Raw genomic sequence first — 27,852 nt, forward strand, 5'->3', positions numbered from 1 at the left:
GACACCTGCATGTCTGTGCTTGGGGCATTGTTCACAACAGCCCAGACACCAGCCAGTGTCCATCTGCAGAGTGCCCAAAGAGATCATGGTTACATGATGGTGTGTTAGTCATCCACAAAAGAGGTTGAAATCCTGTCCCTGTGGCGGCGACATGGATGAACCTAAGTGTCATGTTAAGTAGGCCAGGCACAGAGACAAATACTGCATGACCTCATGAAGCTGCCAAAGAGCTTCCTCTTGTGGACCTGGGAGTGGGGTGTCATGGAGAGCAGAGAGGCTGGCTGGTAGGTGCTAAGTCAGGCACATTCCCAAACTGTACATTTTTATATCTTCTGTCCCGCTTCTTTTTCGCTATAGATCTGCTGAGAGTAACTTCTAATAACCACGTGACAGTCAAAACTAAGTGTCTTCAGTCTCCTCTGCCATTGTCATTAGCCCAGAATTCCTGAATGTAGCTTCAAGCAGATTTTTAGGACAAGGGTGTAAAGCACCCACATTCTGCCAAAACATGGCCTGAATGGTCTCCTGCCCAGTTGCTAATACGTTCCCCTGCACATTGCTCTCAGCATCCCTGTCCCACACTCCTAGGACGGCCCATGAAGCCCCACTTAACAGTATTCAACTGCTTTCCTAATCCACAGTCCAAACAAGTAGCATGGTCAGGGCACCCTAAGGCCTGGTACCAGCTTCTCTCAGTCACTGTTCTATGCTGTGAAGAGATACCATGACTAAGGCAACTTAGAAAAAGGCATTTAAGTTGGGGCTTGCTTACAGTTTCAGAGGTCCATGTCCATCATGGTGGGAAGTATGGCTGCAGGCAGGCATGGTGCTGGAGCAGTAGCCGAGAGCTTGCGTCCTGATCAGTAGGAGGCGGAGAGGATGAAACTGGCCTGGCAAGGGCCTTTGAGACCTCAAAGTGCATCCCCATGGCACACCTCCAGCAAGGCCACACTTCCTAAACCTTAAACAGTCCCACAACTGGGAGTCAGACATTCAAATATGGGAGCCTATGGGTGGGGGGGCATTCTCAAACCACCACAGGCGAGTTCTCTGTCCCAGTACATGGTGCACAGTAATCAACCGAGGGCACCATTTCAAACCCTGCACTTGAGTGTACCTAGTAAGTGATGTTTAAGGTACTTGGTAATACCCTGGCTCCGGCTGCTGTGGTGCAGGGCTCGCCCTCTCTTGCCTGCTCATCCCTTCTGTGTATCCCCAGCCTGGTCTGCCTGGGGTGGGCTCCCCTCAGTTCTGCTGAGGTAATCAGTGGGGACATAGGACACTGACTCACCTGCAGTTCCCCTCTGCTGGTGTGGATGAGCTGTAAGGGTGATGTCAACCTTTCAGAAACGAAACGGACGCCTTGCCTGGCTGCAGCTGTAGCTTACCCTCCAACAGAGAAACAACTGGGCCCAGGCGGAAACTGACACGATGGTAATCATGTTCTGCAAACTGCAACTCTCCATCTGCTATTGTATGGAGGCTGGCAGCATCCTCATCTGGCCATGAGTCACCTCAGGAAGTGAGTTTTCTTTCCCCTCCGTGTGAACTGGACCAGTCGGCATTTTTGTGGTTTTCCTTAAGTACCTGCTGGTGCCCCTCAAGTCTGGGCTCATTCCAAGGGACTCCTGGTCTGCTTTCCCTCTGAGCTGATGCAGGGTGCATCCCATGGAACTCACAGCCTCCTACCGGTCCCTTCCTGTCCCCTACAGTGACCTGTAGGCATGATCTATGGGCAAGTCACTTCTCAGAATTGCCCCTGGCTCCCACTTTGGGGACCAGCCAGGCAGGGCCTCCTCACGCCTCTAGACTTCAGTCAGCTTGCCTCAGCTGTCACTTGTGGGAGTCCACCTGGGCTGTGGTGCACCTAGTTGACACTGCCAGGCCAACCTGAGCAAAGTGAACAGGAACTCCGATACCTGAGCACAGCGTCCCTAGGGACGCACCGAGAGATGCACATCCATCTGTGTACTCCCACTGAAGTCTGCTGTGACCATGCCATCCTCAGTTCAGCAAGGGTTCTGGACGTCCCTTGGTACTGGAGAAGAGGGCCCATGAGTGGTAACAGGTGTGAGAGCTGAGGCAGGACACAGCAGTCACCAGCTCCTAGTTTGTCACAAAGATGCACAGTTGGAGCCGAGTCCACTCAAAGGGAGAAAGTGAACTTGTGTTCACGGTGACAGTTAAAATGGCATCTGCTAGGCCACAGGGTGGCAAGAGAAGGCGCACAGAGCTGGGAGGGCTGCTGCACCCTAAAAGGTGCTGCTGGGGTGGGATGAGTGGGATTCCAGCTACCCTGACCTCACAACATAGGGACTGAGTTCTGAGTGGTGTGTGTGTGTGTGTGTGTGTGTGTGTGTGTGTGTGTGTGTGTGTGTGTGTCCGTCCCCAACAGGGTCCTGTCGCAGAGACAGAGCTGGGAATCCTGATGGAGAAAGGAAGGCACAGACAAGGTGTGAGGTCATCGCTTTATTCCTGCACTGAGCCCACAGTGGCACTGCACACACAATGAACTGTGGGTGCACACAGCTTACCAAGTGAGGGTGCCGCAGCACCCCAGGAACACCTTCCCAACGCTGCCCTGGGAACGTCCTCAGAGAGCCATGCCTAGGACTAACATGATCCCCGCTGTCCAACCTCCAAGAGGCCCCAGGAGGAGTATGGGGACAGCACTCACCATCTTCACAGGCTCAGGAATGGTAGGCATGGTGGCTCATCTTCTCTGCAAAATCCAGTCTACACAAGCTTGGTCACAGGGGCTCACAGGTACTGTCCATGGCCACCCATGGGGCTGTCACCCACCCACCCTCCAAGGGCACAACCCAAGGTGCCTACCTTGCTTTCCCAGGCACTGGGGATGGGTATGGAGGTATAAAGTGGCCTTGGGGACATCAGTCCCAGGCCAGCCTGACAAGGAGTTTCCTGGCTCGGGCTGGCATGGTGTTCTAAAAGGCCACTTTAGGAAGGTCATCTGAGACGCAGATCTTCCCTGGCCCAGGTTCCCAAGACCCCAGCAGTCCTGGCTGAGTTTCCCTCTATCCTTACAGGAGTATGGCCTGAAGCCTATTTTAGAGGGACTATCCCTGTGACGGCTGGGCACCAGCACTGTCCCCATGCCAAGCTACAATAGAAGGGGGTGGAACATGGGCCTGAAGCAGCCACCAGGGGCTGTCGGGGGAGCCTCAGTCACATCTCCAGCACTGCTTTGACCACATCTTGTCCCTGGCTGTAACCCCTGGGACTCACAGATAGTACCCTGATTTCAGGCCTCTACACTGCTGGTCTCCCTCAATAGGCTGAGGACCCTGCTTTGTCACCTCCAAAGTAGGAAGAGCCACTGCCACTGTCTTTCAAAGGTGACAGACAACCTTAGCCCTTGGGAAGACAGAGGCTGGAGACAGTGGCAGGGACAGGTGTGTGGCTCCTGGCCACCACTCCACCTTGGCTAACTGCCCAGGGCTCTAAATACTCCAGCTGCAAACAGCAAGTACTGAGAGGACATTAATCATAAGTTACAGGGGTGACTGTGTCCTTGGCTGGGGGTGGGAACTCTGTCCAGAAGCCCCACTCACTCTGACCTCTAGCAGCAGAGGTGGGGAGGGGGTGTGGGGAGGGGACAGTAGAGGAACATGTGATGCTACAGACCCAGGCCAGGAGTGGCTCAGCCAGAGGCCCTGCCCTGCCCTCTGCTAGACTGAAAGTGTATTCTGGAACAAGCATTCATTCCTGTGCATTTTCCAAAGTGAGGGATGAGAAACAGGCAGGAAGGAGCAGTGTGTGTGTGTGTGTGTGGGGGGGGGGGTTCTTCCCTACCCTGGGGAAGTGAAGTGCAGCCCACACAGGTTCACGGCCCCTCATTCACCCAGTGAAAGGGATGTCCCAGCCCTCATCCAGAGGAGAGTTGGATGCATTCCAGCAGCCCACGGCTGCTTCAGCCACTCCCCTCCCTTCTGTCCACCCCAGAACCCTGAGCTTGGGGTGCTCCACTTGGTATCCCAGGGCACTGTAGTGCCTAGGACCACTAAGAAGCGCTCACCTCGTGCCAGAGCTGTCAGGGTAAATCCTCAGAATCAATGGTCATGTTGCAAAATCACCAGAGCACGGCCAGTGCCCACAGCGCCAGGCCACCTCAGCAATGCCCTGGGGCTCCGTTCACCACACCAGGCAAGGCGACAGGGGGGACCTCCTAGGAGGCTCTTCTCCTCCCTGGCATCTCTGTGCCCATCCAGAGGGACATCTGCATCGCGGGCTGGCCTGAGGCACTTCAGTGAGCGCCGAGCCCCACTCTGGCCGTAGATTTCACCCTCTTCCTGTGGCCCGCAGAGGCTGTGGTTACAGTTCTGTTATCTTCTAAGTTAGAAGGAACGGGAGATGGGCTGGGTAGCTGTGCACGCAGAGGTCTGGAGGTGGCTCAACTGCTGAGCGATTTGCACAATTCAAAACTCATGAGGAGGGGGCAAGGAACCAATCTAACGATCACATCCCTCTCTCGCTGAAAAGAATTTTCTTTTCCTAGGTCTTCTAGGAATAAAACACCTGTAATGTATTTGTCAGGAATTGACACTTCATTTAATAAGTGAAAAAGTGACAGTTGAGAGAGCCATTGAGGAGAGCCCATGCCTACAATGGGCTTGGGACTCTAAAATCACACCAGGAAAAGTACCGAGGCCTTAGGAGACTCTGAGCCCGAGAGTGAGACCGCCTCTGTGGCTGCCGGAAGCCACTGTACAGACAGCATCTACCCTCAAACCTACCCCACAGCCCAAACTGCCCTGCCCAGCACCCCAAATGGTCCCCCGGGAGCCCTTGTCGGTGACACTGAACACTTCTTCCAAAAGCCATAACGAGGATACCTGCCATCCTAACGCACATGATCAAAAGGAGGTACGGGGCTCTGCAGAACCCAGGGGACCTGGTGCAGGTGCCACCTCACAGCTGGCACCAGAGGCGTCACATGGTTGCCACTCTCCAAGCCGAGCCACCTGGCTGTGTTTACACACTGCTGACCTTACGGGCAAGGGCAGGCCTGAGGGAGCAATGGCTCACACTGCCTGTCCCCTATGGCTTGACTATGGCTCCTTGGCACCCAAAGGGTCCTCAGAGTCAGAATCCACCTATGGTGCCAGGGCTGCTTGGTGCATAGGATCCTCTGAGTTCCAGCCAGCCCGACTTGCCGTCAGCACTTAAGTTCAGCTCAACACTCAAGTCTCATTGCCAGCCTGTTGGCCCCAGGGGAGAATCCTGCAGGGGACAAGCAGGGATAAGCCAGGCTCTGGCTCCGTCCTCTGGAAATGTGGACCTTACCTTAGATGTAGCTGTGGCCTCTAGGCACATCAGCATGCCCACCAAGGGTGAGCTCCCTTTTCTGGTGGGAGGTAAGCCAACCACATCCTCCTGCACCCTAAGTAGGTGTCAATCCAAGAAAGGCTCCCCAGAGGTGGCCATGGGATCATCTCAGATGACTGAGGGCTTGCTATGGTTCTCAGAACTCCCCAATGGCACCTGTGACTTTGAGGTCCCATCCCCCTCCTGCTTATGCGATGGAGGGCACCATGCCATTGCCGACACGGAAGGGACCAGAGTCTCTAGTTACAACCTGAATACGCAACACTGTCCGAAGGGAGAAAGGAAGCCATGGGTGTGGGTCTGAGATGGTGGATGAGCTGCCATTACAGGTGTGGGGTGACATCTGGGGTGGACAACACGGCTTCTTGCCAGCTCAGCCACACTGCCCCGGGGGCTGCTGGGCTCCAGGCCTGCATCTTGCCTTCCATGTTCACAAAGAAGGCGTATGGCAGCATGTGCTAACTCATAACTACAAGCCCAGAACTCAGGGTGCTGAAGCAGGAGGATTGCCATGAATGTGGCCAGCCTAGGCTACAGAGGGAGGATCTATCTTAAGTAACTGAACAAGAACAAAACAAGCCCTCACACATCATCTTCCAAGACACAAACTCCACCCTCCACAGATCGGGGTACCCTGTGCACTGGCAGGGGGTCCTGCCTGCCAGTGATGCTGAGCAGGCAGTCCCCCAGGCTAACTGGCAACTGGGGGCTGGATGCTGCCAAGAGCAGCGCCCCGTACACAGTGGCTGCACCCTGCCATCCATCCACGGAAGCCTCCTTACCAGAAGCAGCCACACCACACAGCAATGAAGCCAGTTCACCCCCAGGCCTGAACTCAAAGGAGGATCACCTCACTGCAGCCTGAGGTCCCCACTGCCACCTCTTCAGTGTGGACAACCCATTCCAATTAAGTCAAGCTCAGAGAAAGCTGGATGACCCATCTGTTCACTTCTGGAACAGGACGGGACCCGAAGCCCCACCCTCCTCTGAGCATGCTCACAGGAAGTGCTAAGGTGACTTCACGGGGCCTCAGGATGCAACAAGGAGGTGCAGAGGCAGGAGTTGTGCATGGAGGTGACAGAGAGAGCTGGGCGGGGGAGCTGCACTAGTCAAAGACAAAGTGCTCTTCGCCATCCCCAGGTGGATGACGCTGGAGAGACTCGCCACAGAGTCCCAGGCCTGTGCTCCTGACACCCCATCTGTTGGCTGAGCCAGGGCCAAGGGCAGCTGAGCCATGAGGCCCAGCAGGGCCAGCCTAGGACTGCCCAGTGCCTGTCGACACAGGCTTCTGAGTGGTCCTCTAGCAGCTGGCACGCTGGCCTCCCAGACTGGAAGGCTTGTACACATCAGAAATGACGGGTTAATAAAGTGGCAATTTGATCAATTATTAACTCCAGTGTCCACAGATTGATTTGCACATTGTGCGTCTGGTTGAACTTCAAGGATTTTCCTGGTCAGGCTAAGTGCCATGATGAGATACATCTGGGCTCGTTTAGGAGGGACAGCCTCTGCTCTGTCCACATGCACACACTGGAGACTGAGGAAGACCCTTGTCCCTGCAGAGGGCCAGAGAAGTTCCACAAGCCTGCAACACCATGACTCAGCAGATGGAGAGAAACCACACAACTACAAACCACCCAGTAACCAGGGCAACAGGTGCCGCCCGCCGAGAGGACCCTCTGGGGCTGGGCCCTTTTCTGGTTGTCAAGGCCTAGGGTTCCCTTTGTCTACAGACTCCTTCTGCACTGGTACCTTGGTAACGTTAGAGGTAGGATTGATGGTGGACTTGAAGAATCAAGACCCACTTCCTCCCCCTGGAGACTGCCTGAAGAGTGGGGAGAAAGGGTGCCCTTCTGTCCCCTGGGGAACACCTGGTTGGGGTGGTCTTTGCAGCCAGGTCTGTTCCTCCCAGGAACGGGGGAGGGCACACTCCTGCTCTACCCAGGCCCACCCAAGTCACACCACGTCCTCCGCCTCCTTTATTGGTGTTGTTGGTTGGGTGAGCGCGAGTTGGGGCCCGGACTCGGGGGTAGTGAGCTGGCGCTGGGTGCTCGCAGTGCGTGGGGCTCGAGCTGCTGACTGGGGGTGCTGGGGCCCCCTGTCCCCGGTTCCTCGCTGCCCTCCTCCTTCTGGCTGCTCTGCTGCTCTGGACACTCAAAGTGGACACAGTGGAACACCTGGAATATGACAAAGAAGAAAGAGACAGTGAGGAGGCTCGGCCGGGGCCTGAAGCTCTGAGCCAGGCTGACGCTCACCCTGGATGCTGGGTAAGTACGGGAATCTCCCAGCACCCACCTCGCTCCTTGCCTGTCTCGGATACCTAAAAGCAACAAGGAGGTTTTAGATGCATGTGGTCAATCATGATAAATGCAAAAAGATGGATGATTCCAAAGTTAAGGAAGTCCAGCATGGATGCCTCAGCAGTGCCCAGGCTGGACCACTCCACACTGGCTTTTCTCCTCTGGTCTGTTTCTCCCTTTTGGGTCATTCATTTAAAAAACAGTATTTGTGGGGGATAAGGGAGGGGACAGAGAAAGAGAGAGAGAGAGAGGGAGAGAGGGAGGGAGGGAGGGAGGGAGGGAGGGAGGGAGGGAGGGAGGGAGAGAGGAGCACAGTGCATTCTTTTAAATATAACTAGAATTTTTCCAGAATTATGGAAACATGTTCAAGTTTCCTGGCTAAAACCTTTCCATGACCGCTTTCAGGTTCTGGCTGCTTCGTTCAGAAGTCACTTGAATTCTCTTTTCTTAGCCAGGTGTTCTGGCCTAAACTATAGTCATAGCCTTTCAGGAGGCTGAGGCAGGAGTATCTCAGTCAGTCTTTGCTTCCTTTTAGCAGAACAAGAATTGTAACCTGACCTGACTGACCTTGTTCCTCCTCCTGTCTGCCCTCCTCCTGTCATCTCCTGCTCTGCCAGCTCCCCTCAGGCAGGAAGGCCTAGGTGACCCCCTCAGGACCCCTCCCCCTCAGGACCCCTCTCTCTCAAGACCACTCCCCCTCAGGACCCCTCCCCCTCAGGACCCCTCTCTCTCAGGACCCCGCCCCCTCAGGACCCCTCCCCCTCAGGACCCCTCTCTCTCAGGATGACTCCCCCTCAGGACCCACTCCCTCTCAGGACCAACACTTCCTGTTGCACTTACAGACCCAGGCTCCACAGCCCCGTGCTGCTCAGCCCTTCTGCCCTGACAGGAATAACTAGATCAATAAAACCCTAAGGGATGGCTCAGAGGTTAAGAGCACTGGCTGTTCTTCCAGAGGTCCCGAGTTCAATCCCCAGCACCCACATAGTGGCTCACAACCATCTGTAATGAGATCTGGTGCCCTCTTCTGGCCTGCAAGCATACGTGCTGTATACATAATAAATAAATAAATCTTAAAAAAATAATAATAATAAAAAATAAACCCTTAAACAAAACAAAACAAAAAAACCCCCTAAACTGAGAAATCAAGTTGTGGGGATCAGTGCGTGGCCCTGCTGTGCTGGAGGAGCTGGAAGACGCACTCTGTCGGAGCATGTGCGCACCAGGCGCCTGGCTCCCCACCCCTCGCTGACCCGTCCACCGTCACCGACCACGGCTCCCTACATTCTCTCACCTGCACGCTGCTGTGCACGCCCCTGTGCCCCGCTGTGCAAGCCGCTGTGCCCCGCTGTGCGGCTGTCAGGTCACATGCAAACGGTGCTGTTTCCTGGGACTACTCATCCACAAAGGCCACACCCAGTTCTCTCCGTGGCCCACACAAGCCACGTTGAGTCTCCTTGAGCTAAAGACCCAGGCTGGGGAGACCTTAAAGACGCAGACTGAACCTTCCTACCTGAGTCCCCGGTGGCCCTGAGAGGTGCAAGGTAACATAATCACCAGACATGAAGAACTGGGGCTTCTGAGAGCCCTGACTCGCAGCTGATCCCTGCAAACCCTGAGCCACACAGGAGAAAGCTTCCTTGGTCAGGGTGACTGACATCTGGATTCCATTCATTTACTAAGACACAGCCTCCGGACAGAAACCCCTCAGATGCCGGGGGTGCGCAATGAAGCTGGCAAGCAGGCTAAGAGTGAGGGACGGAGATCATGGGGGAACGAGAATGTGACACAGGCCTCAGCGTGACAGAGCAAAGGGTGATGTGTGCACCCGAGGTCAGGTTCTCTCAGAGGGGCCAGGGCATGCTGGGACAAGCAAGGAGCCCTGGGCACACAAGGCCCAGCAGCCCAGGAGGTCAGCTACTGCAGAAGGACCTGAGGCGCAAGTCAGGAAGGACAAGGTGGCCTTGCAGGACAGGGCTGGGGAGGCCACGCTGTTGCTTAGCTCTGGGAATGACGAGAAGACAGTGTCTGTGGGGGGCTCCGGGTCTGAGGCGCAGGAACTGCCTGACAAGATGGACGGCAGTGCCTGACCTGGAGCTGCAGCCAGAGACTTCTAGACAGCAGACTCCTGCAAACCCAACTTGGACAGAGAGATCCGAGAGGAAGCACAAGTGTGCCGAGACAAATTCAAATGCCCTGCCAAACAGAGCTGACGACAGACTTTAAGTTCCCTGAGGGAAAGCAGCGTTTACCATCAGTAGGAAGGGATCATTTTTAAAGAAAGCTGAAAAGAAGCAAGGAAGGAGCCTGCAGCATGCGACGATGACTCGGTAGAGGAGAGCGAGGGTCCTGCACTCTCGGACAGGCTGTGGGACTTGAGAGACTCCAGACAGCCCTCCCCCGCCCCTCCCCACAGATCCCCATAGATGCTCACGGGTCCTTTCAATTACAACAATTACTGAGCCACCAACTCTGAGCAGTGTGGTCCTGCCTAAGGGGCAGCGTACTCAGCATGGAGAGGAGGGGAAGCTGCCTTGCCTCCTGGGATGATGCCCTACCACATGCAGGTTCTGACCCTGAGGCAGTGTGGGCATCCACATGTGTCAGGAGCACATGATGCCTGGAGTAGACCTTAGGGAGCACTCCAGAAAAGTCTTCCCTATAATACAGAGAAGACGGCATATACCAGGCCCCGAAGAGCTGGGAAGCAGGCAGAGGGGACTCTGGAGGACATCTGGGTCCAGTGTGGCCCTAGAACCTCACTGTGGAGTGGCCTTCCACTCGCCCTTCTCACCTCAGTGGGAACACTGCCTGGCTCCATCATCTCGGCGACGTTCCCAGCCCAGGGCGAGTCCTATGCACCGGTCCTGCACTACCCAGCGTGCTTCTAACACCATGTAGATGCCATTCTACATGCAGCTCTCCAGCACCACCACACACAGGGCAGGGCACCTTCTTCCAATCTGCACATGGACCTCTGGAAGGGCGTGTAGTTGAAGGCCTTTCTTCTCAAATGGAGGTGAAACCCCACACTTGAGGGCAGTCATGCTGGGCCTGAGGCTGCCTGTAGTCAGGCCCTCCTCACAGAGACCTCAGGGAAGGTGGCCTTCTGGGTCTGCAGTTTCTGTGTGGAAACTGGTAGAGGAGGCTAATGGCCGGAGCAAGTGGGCCTCACAAAGGGCCTAGGAAGTGTGCCCTGGCTAGCCCCACCATGCTCCTGCACCTGCTTCCTCCCGCCATTCCCACCGTGCACTTGCGGGCCTCATGTGAGATGAAATGGCCTAGTGCTGGCTTTCTCTTTGCTCGGGGCTGGTGTGATTCAATTTCTTTCCTCTGAACCTTCCCCAGACTGCAATAGTCCTCGGAAAGGATGTGACCAAAAGTGAATGAGGCATACCGGGCAGAGCCACACTTCTGATTTATGCAAAGCCATTACCATGGTCTCCGCATCATTTTCCCTTCAACTTTTCGGCAATCGTGTATCCCATTAGCCTGTTTGATTGCTGCTGTTCGTGAAGGGGCACCTTCGCTGGACCATCTTCGGCAGCCTACCATCTCTCCCCCGAGAGGAGCGGCCAATTTGCAGTGAAGTCATGTGTACGCAGCAAACCCAGCCTTCCTCACACCCGGGTGTCCTTTCTAGTGGTGGCTGTTTATTATCACTTTGCCAGGCCTCTGTGGGAGCTGTACTCCTGGACGTGTCTGAAGTGGTCTGGCATGCTCCTTCCCGTGAGCCTGTGTAGCATGTGTACCATCCTGACCTGCTTTGGGAAGCATGCTGATTCCTCCCTCCTTCAGAGCTGATTCTCCAAGCACCTCATGCTGACTTTTTCAAGGTTTTTACAGGAGGGGGAAGGGAAGAGGACAGGAAATGGGGGAGGAATAGTGGGGAAAGCCTAGTAGCCCGTGAGTCCACTGTGAACTATAGTAGACATTGGAGAAAAGGAATAAATACTGATCAATGACTCACCTTGCTTCTGCGGCTTCTGGGTAATTTGCACAGACCACTTTCCTGTCCAGTAGCACAAACAGGGTTTCTGACCCACCCTTCTGACTTGCATTTCCAAGGTGATGTATCTTTCCAAGATAGTTAGCTTCCTCTCACTGGCTGCCCACAAGGAAGATGAAGGCCTCAGACTGTTCCCCTCCATTCCAGTATTACACCCATCACCACCCCAGATGTGAGCAGCCCAGTTATGGCAGCCAGTGAACTCTCCCGCTCACCTCAGAGCTGATGTGAGCAGACCACAAACAGCTTTTCTTTTTGTTCCTCCTAAACAGAAGACCAGGTGGGTAGGGGGACACACACCTGTCATCCCAGCACTTAGGACGCTGAGGTAGAGGGATTGTGAGCTAGAGGCTAGTTTATGCTACGTTGTAAAAATCTGTCTCAAAAACCAAACCGACCAACCAAATAGCAGTCCAAAATCAACGACAAGAGTAGGAAGAGCTTCCCACGAAGCTCTCTGTCACGCCTGTGCTTCTACACGCACCCAAATAACCAGCAGCTCTCTTAGTCACTGCCCTGTTGCTGTGGAGAGCCACCGTGACCACGGCAACTCTTACAAGGGGAGACATTTCGCTGAGGACTTGCTTACAGTTTCAGAGGCTTATCATCATGGAGACACGGTGCTGGAGCGGGAGTTGAGAGCTCTGTCCCGATCCACAGGCAGAGGGAGTCAGAGTGAGCCTGGCATGGGCTTTGGAAACCTGAAATTCCATCCTCAGTGACACACTTCCTCCAACAAGGCCACACTTCCTAATCTTTCTAATCTTTACAAATAGTGACTTAGCATTCAAACATGTGAGCCTATGGGGGCCATTCTTACTCAAATCACCAAATGCTATTTTCAAATAAGGGACCACTTTTAATAGGGAGACATGATATCTCAGGGAGAAGAGGGTTGAGATAGGGTTTCATGAAGCCCAGGATGGCCTCAAATTCATTATGTAGCTGAGGCTGGCCTTGAACTCCTGATCTTTCTGCCTCTACCTCCCACCAAGTGCTGGGATTAAAGGCAAGTACCTAAGTATTATAAAGGTAAGTGGTATTTCCCTGAGTATTTATACCTAGGTATGGGGTTGAGATTCTGGTGACTTCTTATTACACATGGCACTACTTTATAGTATCACTTCCTCATAGCTACAGATAGCTACAACTGTTTGGAAAGTTCTGGAAAAGAGAACCTCCCCTAGGTAGCCCTAGAATTCCCTACTTCTGTGATTTTTTGGTTCTTTAATGTGTGTGCATGTCTGAGTCTTTACTGCTAATCTGGCTGGATGCTGAACCAGTCACCTAGGAGTCTGGTAAGGCACATACAGCTTTGGTGTGCCTGTGAAGGGCACTGCCAGACAGGACTAACTGAGGAGCAATGGCGAACCCTGATTGTGAGCAGTACCACCCTGCCACCATGCCTGAGCGCACGTGGCCAAGTGACCATGGCTGAACTCTGTTCCTTCTGGGAGCAGTTTTCTTAGACACCTGGTTAGAGAACACAAAAACCCTGACTAATTCAAGTAGCTAAAAGGGTCTCTTCTTGATACTAGTTTGGAAGGGATGTTTTCAAGTCATTTTAAAATCAAAACCAAACCTACAGACCAAGAGTGGGGAGCATCCTTGTCCCCAGTCCTGGTAGATATGGCCGAACCAGGGCTCACTCCTACAAAGGAGAAAGGTGAAGCGACTTGGGTCAGAGAGGTGGGAGGTGAAGGTGGCAGTGTGGCCTGTTTGTCCCCATGTTCAGTCCCCACCTCCCTGTCACACATCAGCTCTTCTCAGACTGCCCTCCAGGCTTCCCTACCCTTTCCAGAGGGTACCTGACCCTGACGCCACACACCTGTGTACTGCTCACGTCTGTTTCTCCCTGAACCTCACACTTTACGGTTCCTGTCCACCCTCTGTCCTCTGAACTTTCTCACAGCACCACAGCCCTCCCTCCTCCCAGGACCAGCCCTCCCTCCTCCCTGCTCCTAATCTTGTCAATGGTAATTCTTGAGAGAGGGTTCCCCTTGACCCATGGACCGACCATCTAGACCAGCCAGCCTGTGGAAGGACGGCTGTGTGCCACGCTCTCTATCCTCAAGAGCCACAGTGCACTGAGCACTGGGTCAAATCCTGGGACTGTCCACCAAGCCCATCCGGGTCCCCAGGCCACTGCTGCCCCACACCACGGTCTCTCTGGCCAGTACCTTATCCTAGTACACAGTACCTTGTCCACGGTGCCACACAAAACCTCTGTGGGCCAGGGTCAGCTGCTGTGACACAACACTCCAGGAGGGCCAGGCTCTCCCAGGAGCTGAGAGGCCTACAAGCTGGGGCTGTCTCCTGCAGGGGTGGCTATCCTCTATCTGCTCTGAGTCTGCAGTCACCTGCTGCTGCCTGCTGCTGCTCTGGGAATTCTGGGCAAAAGGCTGCTCTGTGGCACCTTCTGGGCCTAGATGATGTCTCTGGGGAGAACATGGAGGGAGAGTCCTTCAGGGGTCAGGGCGCACTCCAGAGGGGTCTAGGAAATAATTATCCCAGGCCAGCAAGGAACATTTATTTAGTTTTTCTAGAGTCTGTTTTCCTGGTTTTATTTTCCCACTAAAGCCACATGTTGCTATGGGAACGAGGTGGCCCTCGGATCCCAGAACCACAGGCCTGAGGGAGCCTGTGAGTAAAGCTCCCTCAGCATGGAAGGCTGCTCAGGCAGCCATATGCAGACCGTGCCCCTGCAGCCAGCCTGGGAGACCCTCTTGCAGCAAGCTCATAGCTGCTTACAGTTCCTGACACATGGCAGAGTACGGAATGATCTGCAAGGCCCTCCTCCACGTGCTCCCATGACACCCTGCTTTCTAGAGAAACCCCGCCCTTCAATCAGCCCTGCCCCCACCCACATCAGGGCCCATCTCAGCTGCCCCGTACCTCTGTCCACCATTTCAACACGACTTAGAGATACAAATGTCACCTGAAGGACAGGCTCTTCAAAGGGTCACTGCCAGGCAGAGAGGCTGCAGTCCCTGTACGGAAGTGCTCTACCTCAGTTTCTCCCCTAGACCTCGCATATGTGGTGCACAAAGCCAGCCTATCAGAGTGTGGCGTGGGTACCTGAGGTGTGGGCCAGGGTGGAGTAGAGTCCACTCTGGCCCAGTCTCACTCTTTGTCACAATCTTCTGGGAGACACAGCAGTCCAATGTCAAGAGCCAGCCTGAGCAGATGCAACACCCTCCCTGCCCCTCCGAGTAGTTTCTTATGTCGAGTTGGTTGAGAACTGTATACAGCTAGCCACAGCCTGGGCCAGCGCAGGGCTCTCCTCTTGCCTGACTCAAGCCTTCTTGCCCAGGAACTCCAGCTGGGCTGCGACAGCAGTTGTCCCTTTTCTTAGCAGTTGGAGCACTTGTGGAGTCTCTCTCGGTCTGAGGCACGTGTCTAAAGGGGTCGGTCCTACTACACGGGGTCCTGGTCTCCTTCAGCACACCCGGATGCACACCTAGCTGGATGGGATGTGCTGTGTTGTCTGCTGACTCTCTGTGGGCAGTGAGCACTGGGTCCAATGGGAGGGGGAGGAGGGGGAGGAGGGGGAGGAGGAGGAGCACTTCCGGGAGGACAGAGAAGACTTCGGGAAACCAGAAGCATGCTCCAACAGGCTACTAAGAGCTGAACCTCCACAGAGTGGGAGGCTGCCATTGCCAGGAGCTACCTAGATCTGAGGGAAGATGGATGGGGGTTACCACAGGACACATGCTGAGCAGATGGTCACAGGAGGGCCTGGCCAGACACAGACTTCTGGGCCTGGGAGCCTCTTCCTGACCTGCTGGTCTCTGCCCCGTTATTCTAAGCCAGCTGGAGGTCAAGGCCGAATCCACCCAGAGCTGCAAAGCTGTCGCCAGGCTCCAGGCTGTACAGACTACGGAAGGCCTCCAAACAAGCAACATCTCCAGCACGTTTGCATACCCACTAGGACACCTTGTCCCTGAATGGTCTTCCACTCTCAGGAGGCCCTGCAGGGGCTCCCCACACCCCCTGCTCTGCATGCCTTCTCTCAAGACCTCCCCAGCAAGGCAACAGAGTGCTCGTGTTCTTCTTTATGTACACATCTGTGTATTTTGTGACCAATAAACAAATAAAACAAACACAAATTAGAAGCCAGGTTCTCTATGCAACCTGACAACAGCAACACCAGCAGAGTCTGTGGACTAAGCACTCAGCTGAAGGGAACCAAGAGCTGTTCTAAAAGGAAGGTCACAGTAAGAATTACATGCCCAAGATCCCCCAGATACTGGGGGAAGACTCTGGCCCCATGCCCACAGTAAGCAGGAGAAGGCAGGACCTTTGAGAACCTCTAGGCTTAGTTAGATGGGATCATAGAGCAGGAGCCTGTGATTAGTGTCCTCAGAGGAAGGGAGAGGGAAGCAGACCTCACTAACTCTCTTTCCAGGTATGTTTTCCAAGAGAGACCACGCAAAGGTAGAAGGACGAGCCGCTCCTCCACCAGCCAGACTGTGCACCCTGGCCTGGAAAGCCACCCTCCTGAGTCGTAAGAAACAATTATCATGTTAGCCATACAGTAGACAGGGCTCTGCCCCAGCGATGCAGGCTAGGCCGCTGGAGTCACCTGGCAGCTGAGCAGGGGCGGGCTGAGCAAAGCCTGCCTCTCCTCCCTGCCATCATGACAGCATGGGACTGGCTCCCCTGGGCCAACAGAAGGGCGCTTTCCTGGACGTTCATCCCCAGCCTTGTCAGCTCCACACTCCTGCCTGGGCCACATCGGCTCCCTTAGAGCTGTCCCCAGGTGTGCCACCCAGCCAGCCCTGAGTCACCCTCCTCTCCGTCCTGACAGGCGACAGGCATATCCTTTTTCCAGAGGATATAAAAAACCAATGGGGACAGCAAGGTCTGCCGCCTCCTCCCCACCCGGGAGATGCAGCCTGCTTGCTCCTTCAGCGCCCTCGGAGAATGAGTTTATGGATTCTATCCTGAAGTCCTGTTCATCATGTATTTTGTGATTTAAGATGTTTTCCAATTGACAACACTATGTTGAAGCTTTATTTTCCCAATCAATAACTGACTCTGGAAGGCAGCTAGGGAAGTTACTCATCAGTCAAATGAGACAGATGACCATGTCAGGCTGCCCTCCAGCTAGGCCCACCAACACCCTGTCCAGACCCCATCAGGTGCCTGCAGAGACCTGGAGGAAACACCCTTAAGAGAGACCCTGCACCCTATTTTACAGCATTGGGACAGGAAGTGATGCTTCAGGAAGAACTGTTGCTTTGAAATCTGATGTCCAAGGTTCCGTGTCGCTTGCTTTGGTCATAGTGGTGATGGTGCAGAGAGTGGGCCTGGAGAGCCCTGACCAGCCTCCATCCTCCTGACCTGAGAAGCCTTCATTATAATGCATCATTGTGGAGTTCCATCTAGGCATTTTAGCAGACTAGACAGGGGCTCACTGCATTAGAAAGACTTCGAGTAGTAAATAGTTTAGTTTTGTTATTTGTATAGAGAAAGTTACGTTTTTGTTTTTTTTTTAAATTTAGGAGTAATACATATATAAAGTATAAATGGTAAGAAATATTAGAACTCTCTGGCAATGGGACAAGGGCCTATCCTGGGTACATGAACTGGCTTTTTAGAGCCCATTCCCTATGGTGGGATACCTCACTCTGCCGTGATGCAGGGGGAAGGGCTTAGTCCTATCCCAACTTGGTTTGCTAGCCAGTGTTAACTACCCAAGGGAGGCCTTACCCTCTATGAGGAATGAATGGGGGGATGGGATGGGGGGAGAGGTGGGGGAACAGGAGAAGGGGAGGGAGGGAGAACAGTGGTTGGTATGTAAAATGAAAAAACATTAGAACTCAGGCCCGCAGAGATGGATCAGTGGTTGAGATCAGTGGTTGAGATCAGTGGTTGAGATCAGTGGTTGAGGTCAGTGGTTGAGGTCAGTGGTTGAGGTCAGTGGTTGAGATCAGTGGTTGAGGTCAGTGGTTGAGGTCAGTGGTTGAGATCAGTGGTTGAGATGAGTGGTTGAGATCAGTGGTTGAGGTCAGTGGTTGAGGTCAGTGGTTAAGCACGTCCTGCTCTTGCAGAGGAACCAGGAGCAGTTCTCAGCACCCACATCAGGCACAGCTCACAACTGCTTGTAAATCCAGTTAAAGGGGACCTGAAGCCGAAGGTACCCACATGCATACTCATACACTTAATTAAAAATAAGATAAATTTTAAAAAGAACAATTGGAACTTATTGGTCAAATTTAAAAACTATTCATTTGAAAGCAAAACATTAAATGCAAATTCAAATTCGTTTCTGAAATGACACAAAAAGTAAAGTGGCCTCTGACTCCTACCCACTTCTCTATATATTCTGGTTTTAAGGGTAGTCCTGCTATTACAAGTCTGGCTTCCTGGTGCTATGTCCCCAGCCTAGCCTCGAGCTCAGAGCTGCCCTCCTGTCCTGCCCTCCTGCATTTCACACCTGCTTACGACCCAGAGTTCAGACATCTGTAAAAGTATCAGTTGATTTACTATTGTGAAATCTTCAAGTAAGTTTTGAAGAAGTAGGAGAAAACATTTGGAGTTCTATTTTACAAGCTGTTCTCTGTAGGAAACACATGTGGGTGTGGATCATTATTATCCTAAATAAATAAAAAGGCAAAATGGATCTAAATTACAACACTATTTCCACTTTTAAAACTGTTCTTGAAGCACTAGACATACCAGGATATCTTCTGGGAGAAAGGTTACCACGAAAACAACTGGCACATCTGGCCAGCTCTACAGTGTGTGGGTCAGGTGCAAAGTGACAATGTAGGGCCCTGTGTTTGAGAAGCGGAGGAATTCCCTCTCCCCAGCATGTCTCTGGTTCTGTGTTCAGTTTGCCGTCTCATGTGTTTCTCCTTCTCACGTGGGGACACCCTGTGGTTAGTGCAGCCCTTGCATTCCCTAGAATGCTATCCTAGAACTTGCTCTCAGACTCACATGAGACCCATCTTGAGAAGAGAGGGCAGAAGGCCAGCATGTAAGATCCGCTGGTGTGGGCTCCAGTGCCGACAGGCTCCCTTCTATTCTATAACCCAACGTGAAAACACCACACGCTTCCAGAAGGAGCCTAGAGCACTCGAGCTGCACCCCAAGCACAGAGGCCCCATGACTGCCCCGGGGGCACACCCATGAACCCATCCTGGGAAGAAGCAAAAGAGACCATGACTGTACACCTGCAGCCCTCACTTTCAGGCTTCTGAGTGTCCATCTGACTGTCCCTGTGTCTAGTGTGGACGGTGCCAGTGCACAGAGCCCACAGCACAGCCAACTACCAGATGCTGCACCTCTGGGCACTGTTATCCCAGGAGAGAAGGGCGCCTGACTCCTCAGGGTCTCTTATGCTATTCCCAGGCTGGTGAAGAATCCGAGCGGCAGCTGTTGGCTTTCTCTTGCCAGTGAACAGAGCCCTGACGATGGCATCCCCTCCGGATAAGGGTGGGGACTTCCTTTATACTGACCTGCGGTAACAACAGGCCATCACCAGGCAGGGCAGCCAGCTCCACTGAACCGGGATGTGGTGGTTACCTGGTTATCTCGAAATACCACTACACTACTCAGGAGGGAGTCCTTACCTCATTTGCTGTGTTGTGGGTTCCGACGATTCGGATGAAGGAGGCAGGCTGTCTTTCAAAAGTGACTGATTGCCAGGACCTGAGAGGAAAGACAACAATTCTCCAGGTTAGCTGGTACGGTTGGCCTGGCTGACAGCTTGGCAATGGTCATGTCAGCTCCTGTGCCAGGAGCTCCAGTCTTCAGGGAGATGGGGATGGGGGGAGGGCAGGGCTTCCCTCATGATGTCATTGAAGGAAGCAGGAAATGCACTGTCCCATCTCACCAAGGCAGGCACCACTACTGTATGGACTGTGACTAAGGTTCTTAGAAAGCCATCAAGAAACAAAGCAAGACTGTGGACCATGCTTGCCTGTCGACAAGAGTACGGCCGAATACAAACGTAATCGAGGTGGCGGAGTCTATAAAGCAGGTGTCCTCACTTACAGCGTGGCCTGGGCAGGCCTGCCTCACTGGGCTGCTGACAGAATTAGCAGGGAATTCAACACATAAGCCAAACCTGAGTCAGGGGTGGGGACTGTACCGGAAGCTGCTCGGGGGAGAATTTTGAAACAGGGTAGGGGTGGGTGGCTGGAACAGGGAGGCAGGTTCTACACTTGAGCTTGGAGCGGCAGGAGTCATTCGGATGCCATAGCTGCCCCTAGGCAAGCCAGTACATTGTAGGCCTCTGACCTTTCCTGCTTCCAAACGGCCCCACAGGACTGGCTCAGGCCTAGTGGCCTCCAAATCAATCTCAGTATTTTACTTTTTCTCTCCCTCCCTCCTTCCCTTCCTCCCACCATGTATGTATAGTGTGCGCGCATCCACGAGTGTACATGGAGAGGCCAGGGGTCAGGGCCAGGGGTCTCCCTCTACGGCTTTCCACCTTTTTGTTGCGACAAGACCTCTCACTGAACCCAGGGACAAGATCTCTCACTGGACCCAGAGACAAGATCTCTCACTGAACCCAGAGACAAGATCTCTCACTGAACCCAGAGACAAGATCTCTCACTGAACCCAGGGACAAGATCTCTCACTGGACCCAGAGACAAGACCTCTCACTGAACCCAGGGACAAGATCTCTCACTGGACCCAGAGACAAGATCTCTCACTGAACCCAGAGACAAGACCTCTCACTGAACCCAGGGACAAGATCTCTCACTGGACCCAGAGACAAGATCTCTCACTGAACCCAGAGACAAGACCTCTCACTGAACCCGGAGACAAGACCTCTCACTGAACCCAGAGACAAGATCTCTCACTGGACCCAGAGACAAGACCTCTCACTGAACCCGGAGACAAGACCTCTCACTGACCTTGAGCTTGCCTTTTTTCAGCTAGACTGGCTAGCTGGCAAGCTCTGGAAATCCACGTGCCTCCCTGCACCTCCCACAACAGCGCTGGAGTTGGAAGCATGACTGCCATGTCTGGCCTTTAAGTGGGTGCTGGGATCCAAACTCAGCTCCAGCTTACAGAGCAAGCACACTTCCCACTGAGACATTGTCTGAGCTGCAGCCCTGACATTTTGAAGACAATTCCTCCTCCTCTGTCTGGCCTGAGCTAGCTCACCTAGAGGCCAACATGCATGCAAGAGGAGCCCTGCTCTTGGCCTGGCCCTCCTCAGCTCACGAGCATGCACATCTTCTATAATGCATGTGAGCAGCTCACAGTGGCTGCCATTCCTGCTCCCGCACTGTAGAAATGCCAGCTGCCGGGAAGCTGTTTCCTGTAATTGTCTAATTACCAAGTAATGCTAGCAAAGGAAATATATGTATCTGCAGTTTGTTTTTCCCATTTGGTTTCAGGTGTTCCATCTTCCTTCTGCCTCTGCACCTCCCACCGAGACTGACTCACCACTGCCTGGACCCAGTCCTCTTAAGGTCATTAAAAAGTCATTACCATCCTGTGCACAAAGGCTTGCCTCTGGAAGCAGGTTTTTGAAAACAGAGTAAGAAAAATCACTCTCTGTAAAAACACTGTTACTCACGCCTAATGACAACTCCCCTGCCCTTCCCCCATGTATGCCTCTCTGCCCTGCGTCCCAGTGGGGGACTTCTGCTTTCCTAGATCCTTAGCTCTTGGGGTACCTACCAGATTGGTGACAGTCTGTGGGCAGGGGAGGTCTGCAAGGCTGTGAGGGGTTCCACAAGCTGGCTGGAGAAGCAGGGTTGTGCAAGGTATCAGAACCCCGTCTTCATCCCTAAAGGAGGTTTGGGTACATGCTCCAGCTAGCCAGGAATGGGGACCCACAAGAGTCCCCATTGGGTTTGCAACAGAGGGCAGGATGGGAGGGAGGGAGGGAGGGAGGGAGGGAGGGAGAGCAGGGGACTTTAGCCTGCACATGTCACTGTTCCAGAGACTGTGGATTTAAGGTAAGACTACATGTGAGACCTCTCAGGCCTCCCGGAGCACAAGGCTCCAAGCTTGTGAGCAGGCCAGCATCGGGCCTGAGGCTTGCCTCTGCCACAGTTCGTAAGTGGGTCTGCCCAGGAAGTGTTCTTGGCACACAGGTCTTGTTCCTTGCAGGTTCCCGTGGCCTCTCTCTTCTACTTTTGCCTGGCCTGGGGCTCAGGGCAGAGCAGCAGCTGAGCAGGAGGGAGCCTGAGTTTGTGGAGTAATAAGATCAGAAGGTCTCAATTTAATACCAATCCTCCATTACATTGCATTAGTATCTAATCACATTAGAGTTCATTTTCACTAACACAGCCTGAGAGTTGAATATATGATCTCATTTCCAGCAGAACTAGATACCAATCCAAAGAGCAAAGTGGAAGGAAGCTGCCTGGACTCAGGGATGAGCACCCCTCCTCCATCCCTCCCCATTTTCCAGAGTGTGTTCCCTAGACTTTGTCAAAACATCTTCAAATGATGCCCTTCCATGAGGAAATGGAGGGCTTTGGAATGTCATCCGAGCCCTGTTTATAACTGCTGTGTGACCTCAGAGAATGCTTGGAATAAACTCTCACAGAACCAAGAAAACCAGCACCATGATGCCGTATCATCCAAGGCTGTGGCCATTCTTGTGAGCTTTCGAAATGGCTGCTTAATGGTCACCTTGCCAAGCACTGTCTCTTCCTGAGTACTGAACAGCACATCTCAGGAAGGCTCAAGGGTGGCTCTGGGGTGGCAGCCCACCTAACCAGGGCCAGGCTGATGGGCAGCAATTCCTTCTAAGATTAAACCTTCACCTTGGAGGAAAGCTCTAAGTTCTATGGGAGGTGAGACAGTCCATCCTCAGGGAAGCTCAGGAAGTGAACAATCAAAGGCTTCAGGAAGTCCCTAAAACTGACCAGATTCAAAAGGCCCCTTCCTCTCCAAGTATATAAAATCAGTAAGGACTGCTCAGAGACATTCTCAGACTAGAAGACTCAGTTGCCTGGAAGAGGCTCAGACCAGCTCACTGTCTGGAAAGGGCACTCTCCAGCCTGTTGATGTGCTGGGGGCTGTGCATTATGCTCCAGGTTCCCTTTTGTGAGCTGTCACTCACTCTGGGGTGGGCTTTAGTGATGCAGCTGTCTCTGAGTCATTTCTGCTCCTGTAAGTAAACCCAATAAAACTCACTGGTTCACCAGGTTGGACTTTGGTGGTGTCTTAACTTTGGTCTGTCACTGGTTCCCCATCTAGGGTGAGGAGATGTTTGCTCATGTCTCCCTAGGAATAGTACATTATATAGGCTTGGATGAAGGATCTGAACAGGAGCAAAAGGCCAAAAAACAGATGTGGTCTTCATTTTGAGATTTACTACACACCACAAACCCCACCTACACCTGCAGCTCCAACATGTACTCTGGCTCCATAAAGACACGTCACACTTTTCCCAGCTGCCTGTGGAATCCTCCTTGAGGACACAGCCAGAATGAGGCATCAGTGATGTCCACTGGGGGTTGCATGGACTTCCTATGTGTTCAGGGAAAGTATGGGATGACTGCCATGCTGTTGATCAAGATTCTCTACTGGGGCAGTGAGATGGGTCAGTGGTAACAGTGCTTGATGCTAAGCCCACAGCTCACAAAGGGGAGAAACAACTCCTACAAGTTATCCTCTGACCTCTACATGCACACCGTGCATATGGACTGATGTGAGCAACACACGATGTATAGTTGGTAGTGTGCACACACACCCATTAAAACCAGGCATCTGCCTCGCCAGCTGTGAGGCACTAACAAGAGGTCACGAGAGCACTCCACTGTGTCATCACAGGTGGGTCCCCAGCACAGGGCTTGCTGGGGACAGTCGGTTCCATCCTAGTCTCCTGAGGGACAGACAGGAGAGACTCAATTAGGGCCTTGGAGCTAAGGCACCTAGGTGTGGATCTCAGTTTGAACCTTTTTGGTTTTGGCATTCATTTATTTACTTATGTATCTATTTATCATCGATTGACTGATTGAGGCAAGGTCTCTTTGTAGTCCTAGCTATATGAGCTGTCCTGGAACTTGTTATGTAGACCAGGCTCGCCTCAAACTTACAGAGATCCACCTGCCTCTGCCTCTCACAGTGCTGGGATTAAAGAAGTGTGCCACCACACCCAGACCTCAGTTTGAACTTTTAATAGTGCCAAGTCCTTAGGTAAGTTGCTCAGCCTGTCTGGGCCCTCAGTCTTCTCATCTATAGAATGGGAATAATGACAGTTGTCTACAACCTGTCTGTGAGGACCTAAGCACAGCATAAGCATAGCACCCAGGACAGTGTCAGCCTTTACTAAGTGCTAAAGAAGGATGAACATGGGCCAGACAGACGCTTCCCTGTGCCTGTCTATGAGCCATCAAGTCGGGGCACCAGGGTACCCAAGGCTACTGCTACAGCAGACCAGCGGCCAGGTTTGGAGGAACTAACAGTATTTATGAATGCATTCTTGAGCCTGCACCTGCTGGGTGTCCAGGGATCCACGCACAGACAGGCAGCCCTTATGACATTTATAACCTCACTGGAGAGATTAACCATCCTTCCATACACTGATTAGAGAACAGTACAGACAGCACAGTGGTCCCAACACACAAGCTGGTGTTCCAAAAGTCCCTCATAACTTGTGTGAGCCTTGCAAGTGATTTTTCAATGAAACAGAGCTATAAATTTTGATGAGGTTCCCAAGCTCATCCACAAAACTCAAAATGAGGCTGAAAAATTACATATATGAAGCTTTAGAAAGGGGAAATGATGTTGCCACAGTGGTGACTGAACAAGTCAGAAAATCAAGGGATTAGAACAATCTCTGTAAAACCCCCGTTGAGGAGTGAGCATTACGAACTGTCACACATGTCAAGTCAGGGCTCTGATCACAGTGAGTGTCCATCAACAAGAGTGAAAAGTGTGGGTCCCCGTCACTGCCTCATCGGGCTCCTGACATAAGCCCCCGGGAGACAGGCAGTGCTGTGCACCCAGTCCAGACCTGAGGAAGTTGAGGCAGGAGAACACAGGGAAGCTGTGACAGAGCCTGGTTGGCTGCTGACGTAGGTCAACAGCAGAAACAGGACCGAATGACAATTAGCTTGTCTTTTCCCACCAAAGGGCACAAGAGAAACTTTCAAGTACCTTTGTGGTTAGAGCACCAGCTACTGCCTTGCTCTTACCCTTGGCTCACAAACTACCGAACTTTACTTAGGTGTGCATTACTACCCCAGAGCTGGAGATCACAGTGGTCTGAGCCATGGGGCATGTGCATGTACATGTGTGCACACATACACACACAGAGTGGACCACAAGGTGGCTATAGGAAAGTGATGTTCCCCTTAAGTCTCATTTACTATATGGAATGGGTGACTGCAGTACAGTACTTACCATTATGGTTGTGTGTGTGCAACCAGAAAATCCCAGGCATGTGGCAGGGGGTCAAAGTGCAGCGGCTAGGATTAGCACGCCATCTTTGTTTAGACGTGCAGTGCAGTGAGAGGATCGGCCCCTCGGCCATCAGGCAATAGCTCCCCAGTGAGCTGTGCCCAGCCATTCTAGTGGGTTCTCCCCAGCTACAGTAAAGAGGCTCCCTCCAAGGCCGGCACAATCAGGAGCTAGAGCTAAGGCCAGAAGGCGCCCTAAAAGCCTGGCCCAGGCAAGCAGCATGTATTTTATGACAGGCTGGATAGACAGGATATACACAGATTACACAGTGCCTAGAGGATTCTGTACTGGCAGAACAGTATTGCTACAGAAGAATCATCATGTGACAGGAAACAGTACACCCCAAACCAGCAGGGACTCACACACCAATTGTTCTCTGCTTCATTATAATGGCACCTCTACATCATTAGCCTTGTGGAACTGGCTGCTCCATCAAGCAGAAGCTGCCGTGACTCATTCTAAGACTCAATGGAAGGGAAGGAAGAAGTGAAGCCTATTCTGAGAAAAAACCTCAGCCCACTCCTCGAATACCCACCTCGTATTCACTTAACTCAACAGTCTTCCCTTTATTCAAGTCGGCCATGTGTAGAGCTACCCAAACTCCAGAGCTCTCGAGACTGTGACTCTGAATTCTACCATGTAGTAACTTCCTCTCACCTTCCTGTCTCTGAACTCTTTCTAGGTTGGTGACAAGAACTAGGAAATGGTGACTAAGCAACTCTGAGACCTCCTCAGCCCTCACCATTGGCAAGCTAAACACGAAGCAAAGTGAAAAGGACCAAGGAAAACATCTGGACCCTGACTTGACCGCAGGACCAGGACTTGAAATCCCACCAATCCCTGAGCTTGCCCAAGAATCAGATCACAAAGATCCACCAATCGCGAGCTTCCCTGGAAAGCTCTGCCCCCTTCCCCAAGAAACCCTACATAAGCTCTGTACCCTGTTCAGTTTGCTGCTGCTTCTCACCCTAGAGACAGCCACCCTCCTGGATTCCTCCTTCCCACTAAATCTCTTGAGTGACGTTTGTCGTGCACTGTGACATTTGTGCTAGAGAGGAGCCCAGCTGTAACCACTCTCGCAGGAGCCGAGCAGAGCAGAACTGTAACGCTTTTGCTGGAGAAACCTTCCCCTAGCGGAGCAGCAGAGCTGTTGTACTCCTGGGGATCTGAGCAAGCTGTAACACTTCTCCTGAGCCTGGCCTAGCGGAGCTGTACCAACTTTGCTGGGAAGCCCTCCCCTGTGCGAGCAGAGTTGTTACGCTTGCACTGGGGAAACCTTTCCTGGAGTAGAGCTGCACGCTGTTAGGCTTACGGTGACTGTGGAATTCCTTGGCTCCTGACTGCCAGGATACCTTTCCATTTGAACGGCAATGCTTACACACAATCCATGAAAATGTTCATGTTTCTTAAATATTTTAAAATATTCTAGAAATACATGTGCTAAATTTGAGTCAGTGATTGTCTCAGGAGAGGGCAAAGAAGGGGACTGCTGACAGGAACAGAGGCAGTGTCAATGTTAACTGCAATATTTCTTGTCTTTGATGAAAACTAGAAAGTACTTGGAAGTGTGTGTGAGAAATATTAACAATGGTCACTCCTGGGCAATGAGAATGGAAGCCAATGTCATATCACTTTTTACTCTGTGTATCTTAAACAGCTTCTGAAATAGAGAAAGGTCTCAAAACAGTGTCTGTGTTTATGCAAGAAAGAACCTGCTGGAAGGTGGAATTAACTCAGCTGCAAACATAAGACTCTAGGGATGTGGGGGGCTCTACTGAGGGGTGCTGCTGCTCCTGGACAAGACATGGAAATGATTTCCACCCTGGCTGTCCCTGTGGTCTAACCAGAATCAAAGGCAGTGATTTCTACGGCAAACCTGTGGGGCCCTGTGGACACAGTTCACAAGTGTTTGCTATGGTCAGACTGGCAGTTTAACACAGCACAGAGAACTAATAGCTTAATCTTTGCTTCTCCCACTAAAAGGCCAGTAAAAAACTGGTCACATGTCTCATATTATACACACACACACCACACACACGAAGGCTGAGCTGATGGGACCATTCCTCTGCATCAGCATCTTGGAGAAACAGGAGGCATTACACGTCAGAACTCTGGGCAGGCCCAGGTCCTAAGCCACTGGCCAGCTGGGTGGGCTGAAGGCAGAGGGCTCAGCCGAGACAGATCGGCTGACAGCGAGCGAAAGGAACAGAAGCATTCTCCAAACTCCGTGTCCTCCTTCCGACATCACAGAAGACGGAGTTCATCCTGAACAGAGGCGGTCTAGCCTCAGGGGAACTGCAGACACAGCACAGGCTGGTTCCTTGGTGGCCAGAGGCTGCAAGTGAACACCCCAGTGGTGATACTCTGGTCCTCTTCATGTCCTCTGCTGTCAGTTCCCCACAATCTGGGCTTAGACATTGGCCTGAGATTGGAGGAAAGACCTGGGTCACTTCCCTAATTCTTCTTCCCTCGTGGGTACCATCCTCCAGGAGCTTGTATTCTTGTGGAGGGATATATCGGAGTTGATCCCAGTTTAGGGGTGCTGTTCAGATGACACAGCTCAGTAGGGCCTCCCTGTGGCGGGAGCTGAGCTACCACCTAGCATATTTAATGGAGAGGGTCATGCCCAGGTCAAAGAGCATTTCGGTGAGAAGCCACCAGGAGGTGGTGACGTGCTATCCTGACTCGGTGGCAGGGGTCTCCCAGTGACTACACAGTAGCCCCTGCCTGATGATAATGGTGTTCACAAACCCATCTATAGACAGAAGACTTCCACTTTCTCAGCGTAAGATGTTTAAAGGTGAATAA

At 52.6% G+C, this 27,852-nt stretch overlaps 1 protein-coding gene across 2 annotated transcripts in view; it reads right to left on the reverse strand.

Annotated features, from left to right (window-relative positions):
• Nucleotides 1-2,456: 2,456 nt before the first annotated feature.
• Nucleotides 2,457-27,852, reverse strand: part of Btbd9 (BTB domain containing 9) — a 369,270-nt gene continuing 343,874 nt past the window's right edge. For both annotated transcript variants that reach the window (XM_052744486.1, XM_052744488.1), the window contains exons 10-11: nt 19,236-19,314; nt 2,457-7,523 (exon numbers count right to left, since the gene is read on the reverse strand). In XM_052744486.1, the coding sequence (XP_052600446.1) occupies nt 7,326-7,523; nt 19,236-19,314 (277 nt within the window). In that variant the 3' untranslated portion in view covers nt 2,457-7,325. The remainder of the gene's footprint in view (nt 7,524-19,235; nt 19,315-27,852) is intronic.

The sequence above is a fragment of the Peromyscus californicus genome, unplaced genomic scaffold (genome assembly GCF_007827085.1).
Source record: "Peromyscus californicus insignis strain IS unplaced genomic scaffold, ASM782708v3 Scaffold_19__1_contigs__length_69161282, whole genome shotgun sequence".
NCBI classification, from domain to species: domain Eukaryota; kingdom Metazoa; phylum Chordata; class Mammalia; order Rodentia; family Cricetidae; genus Peromyscus; species Peromyscus californicus.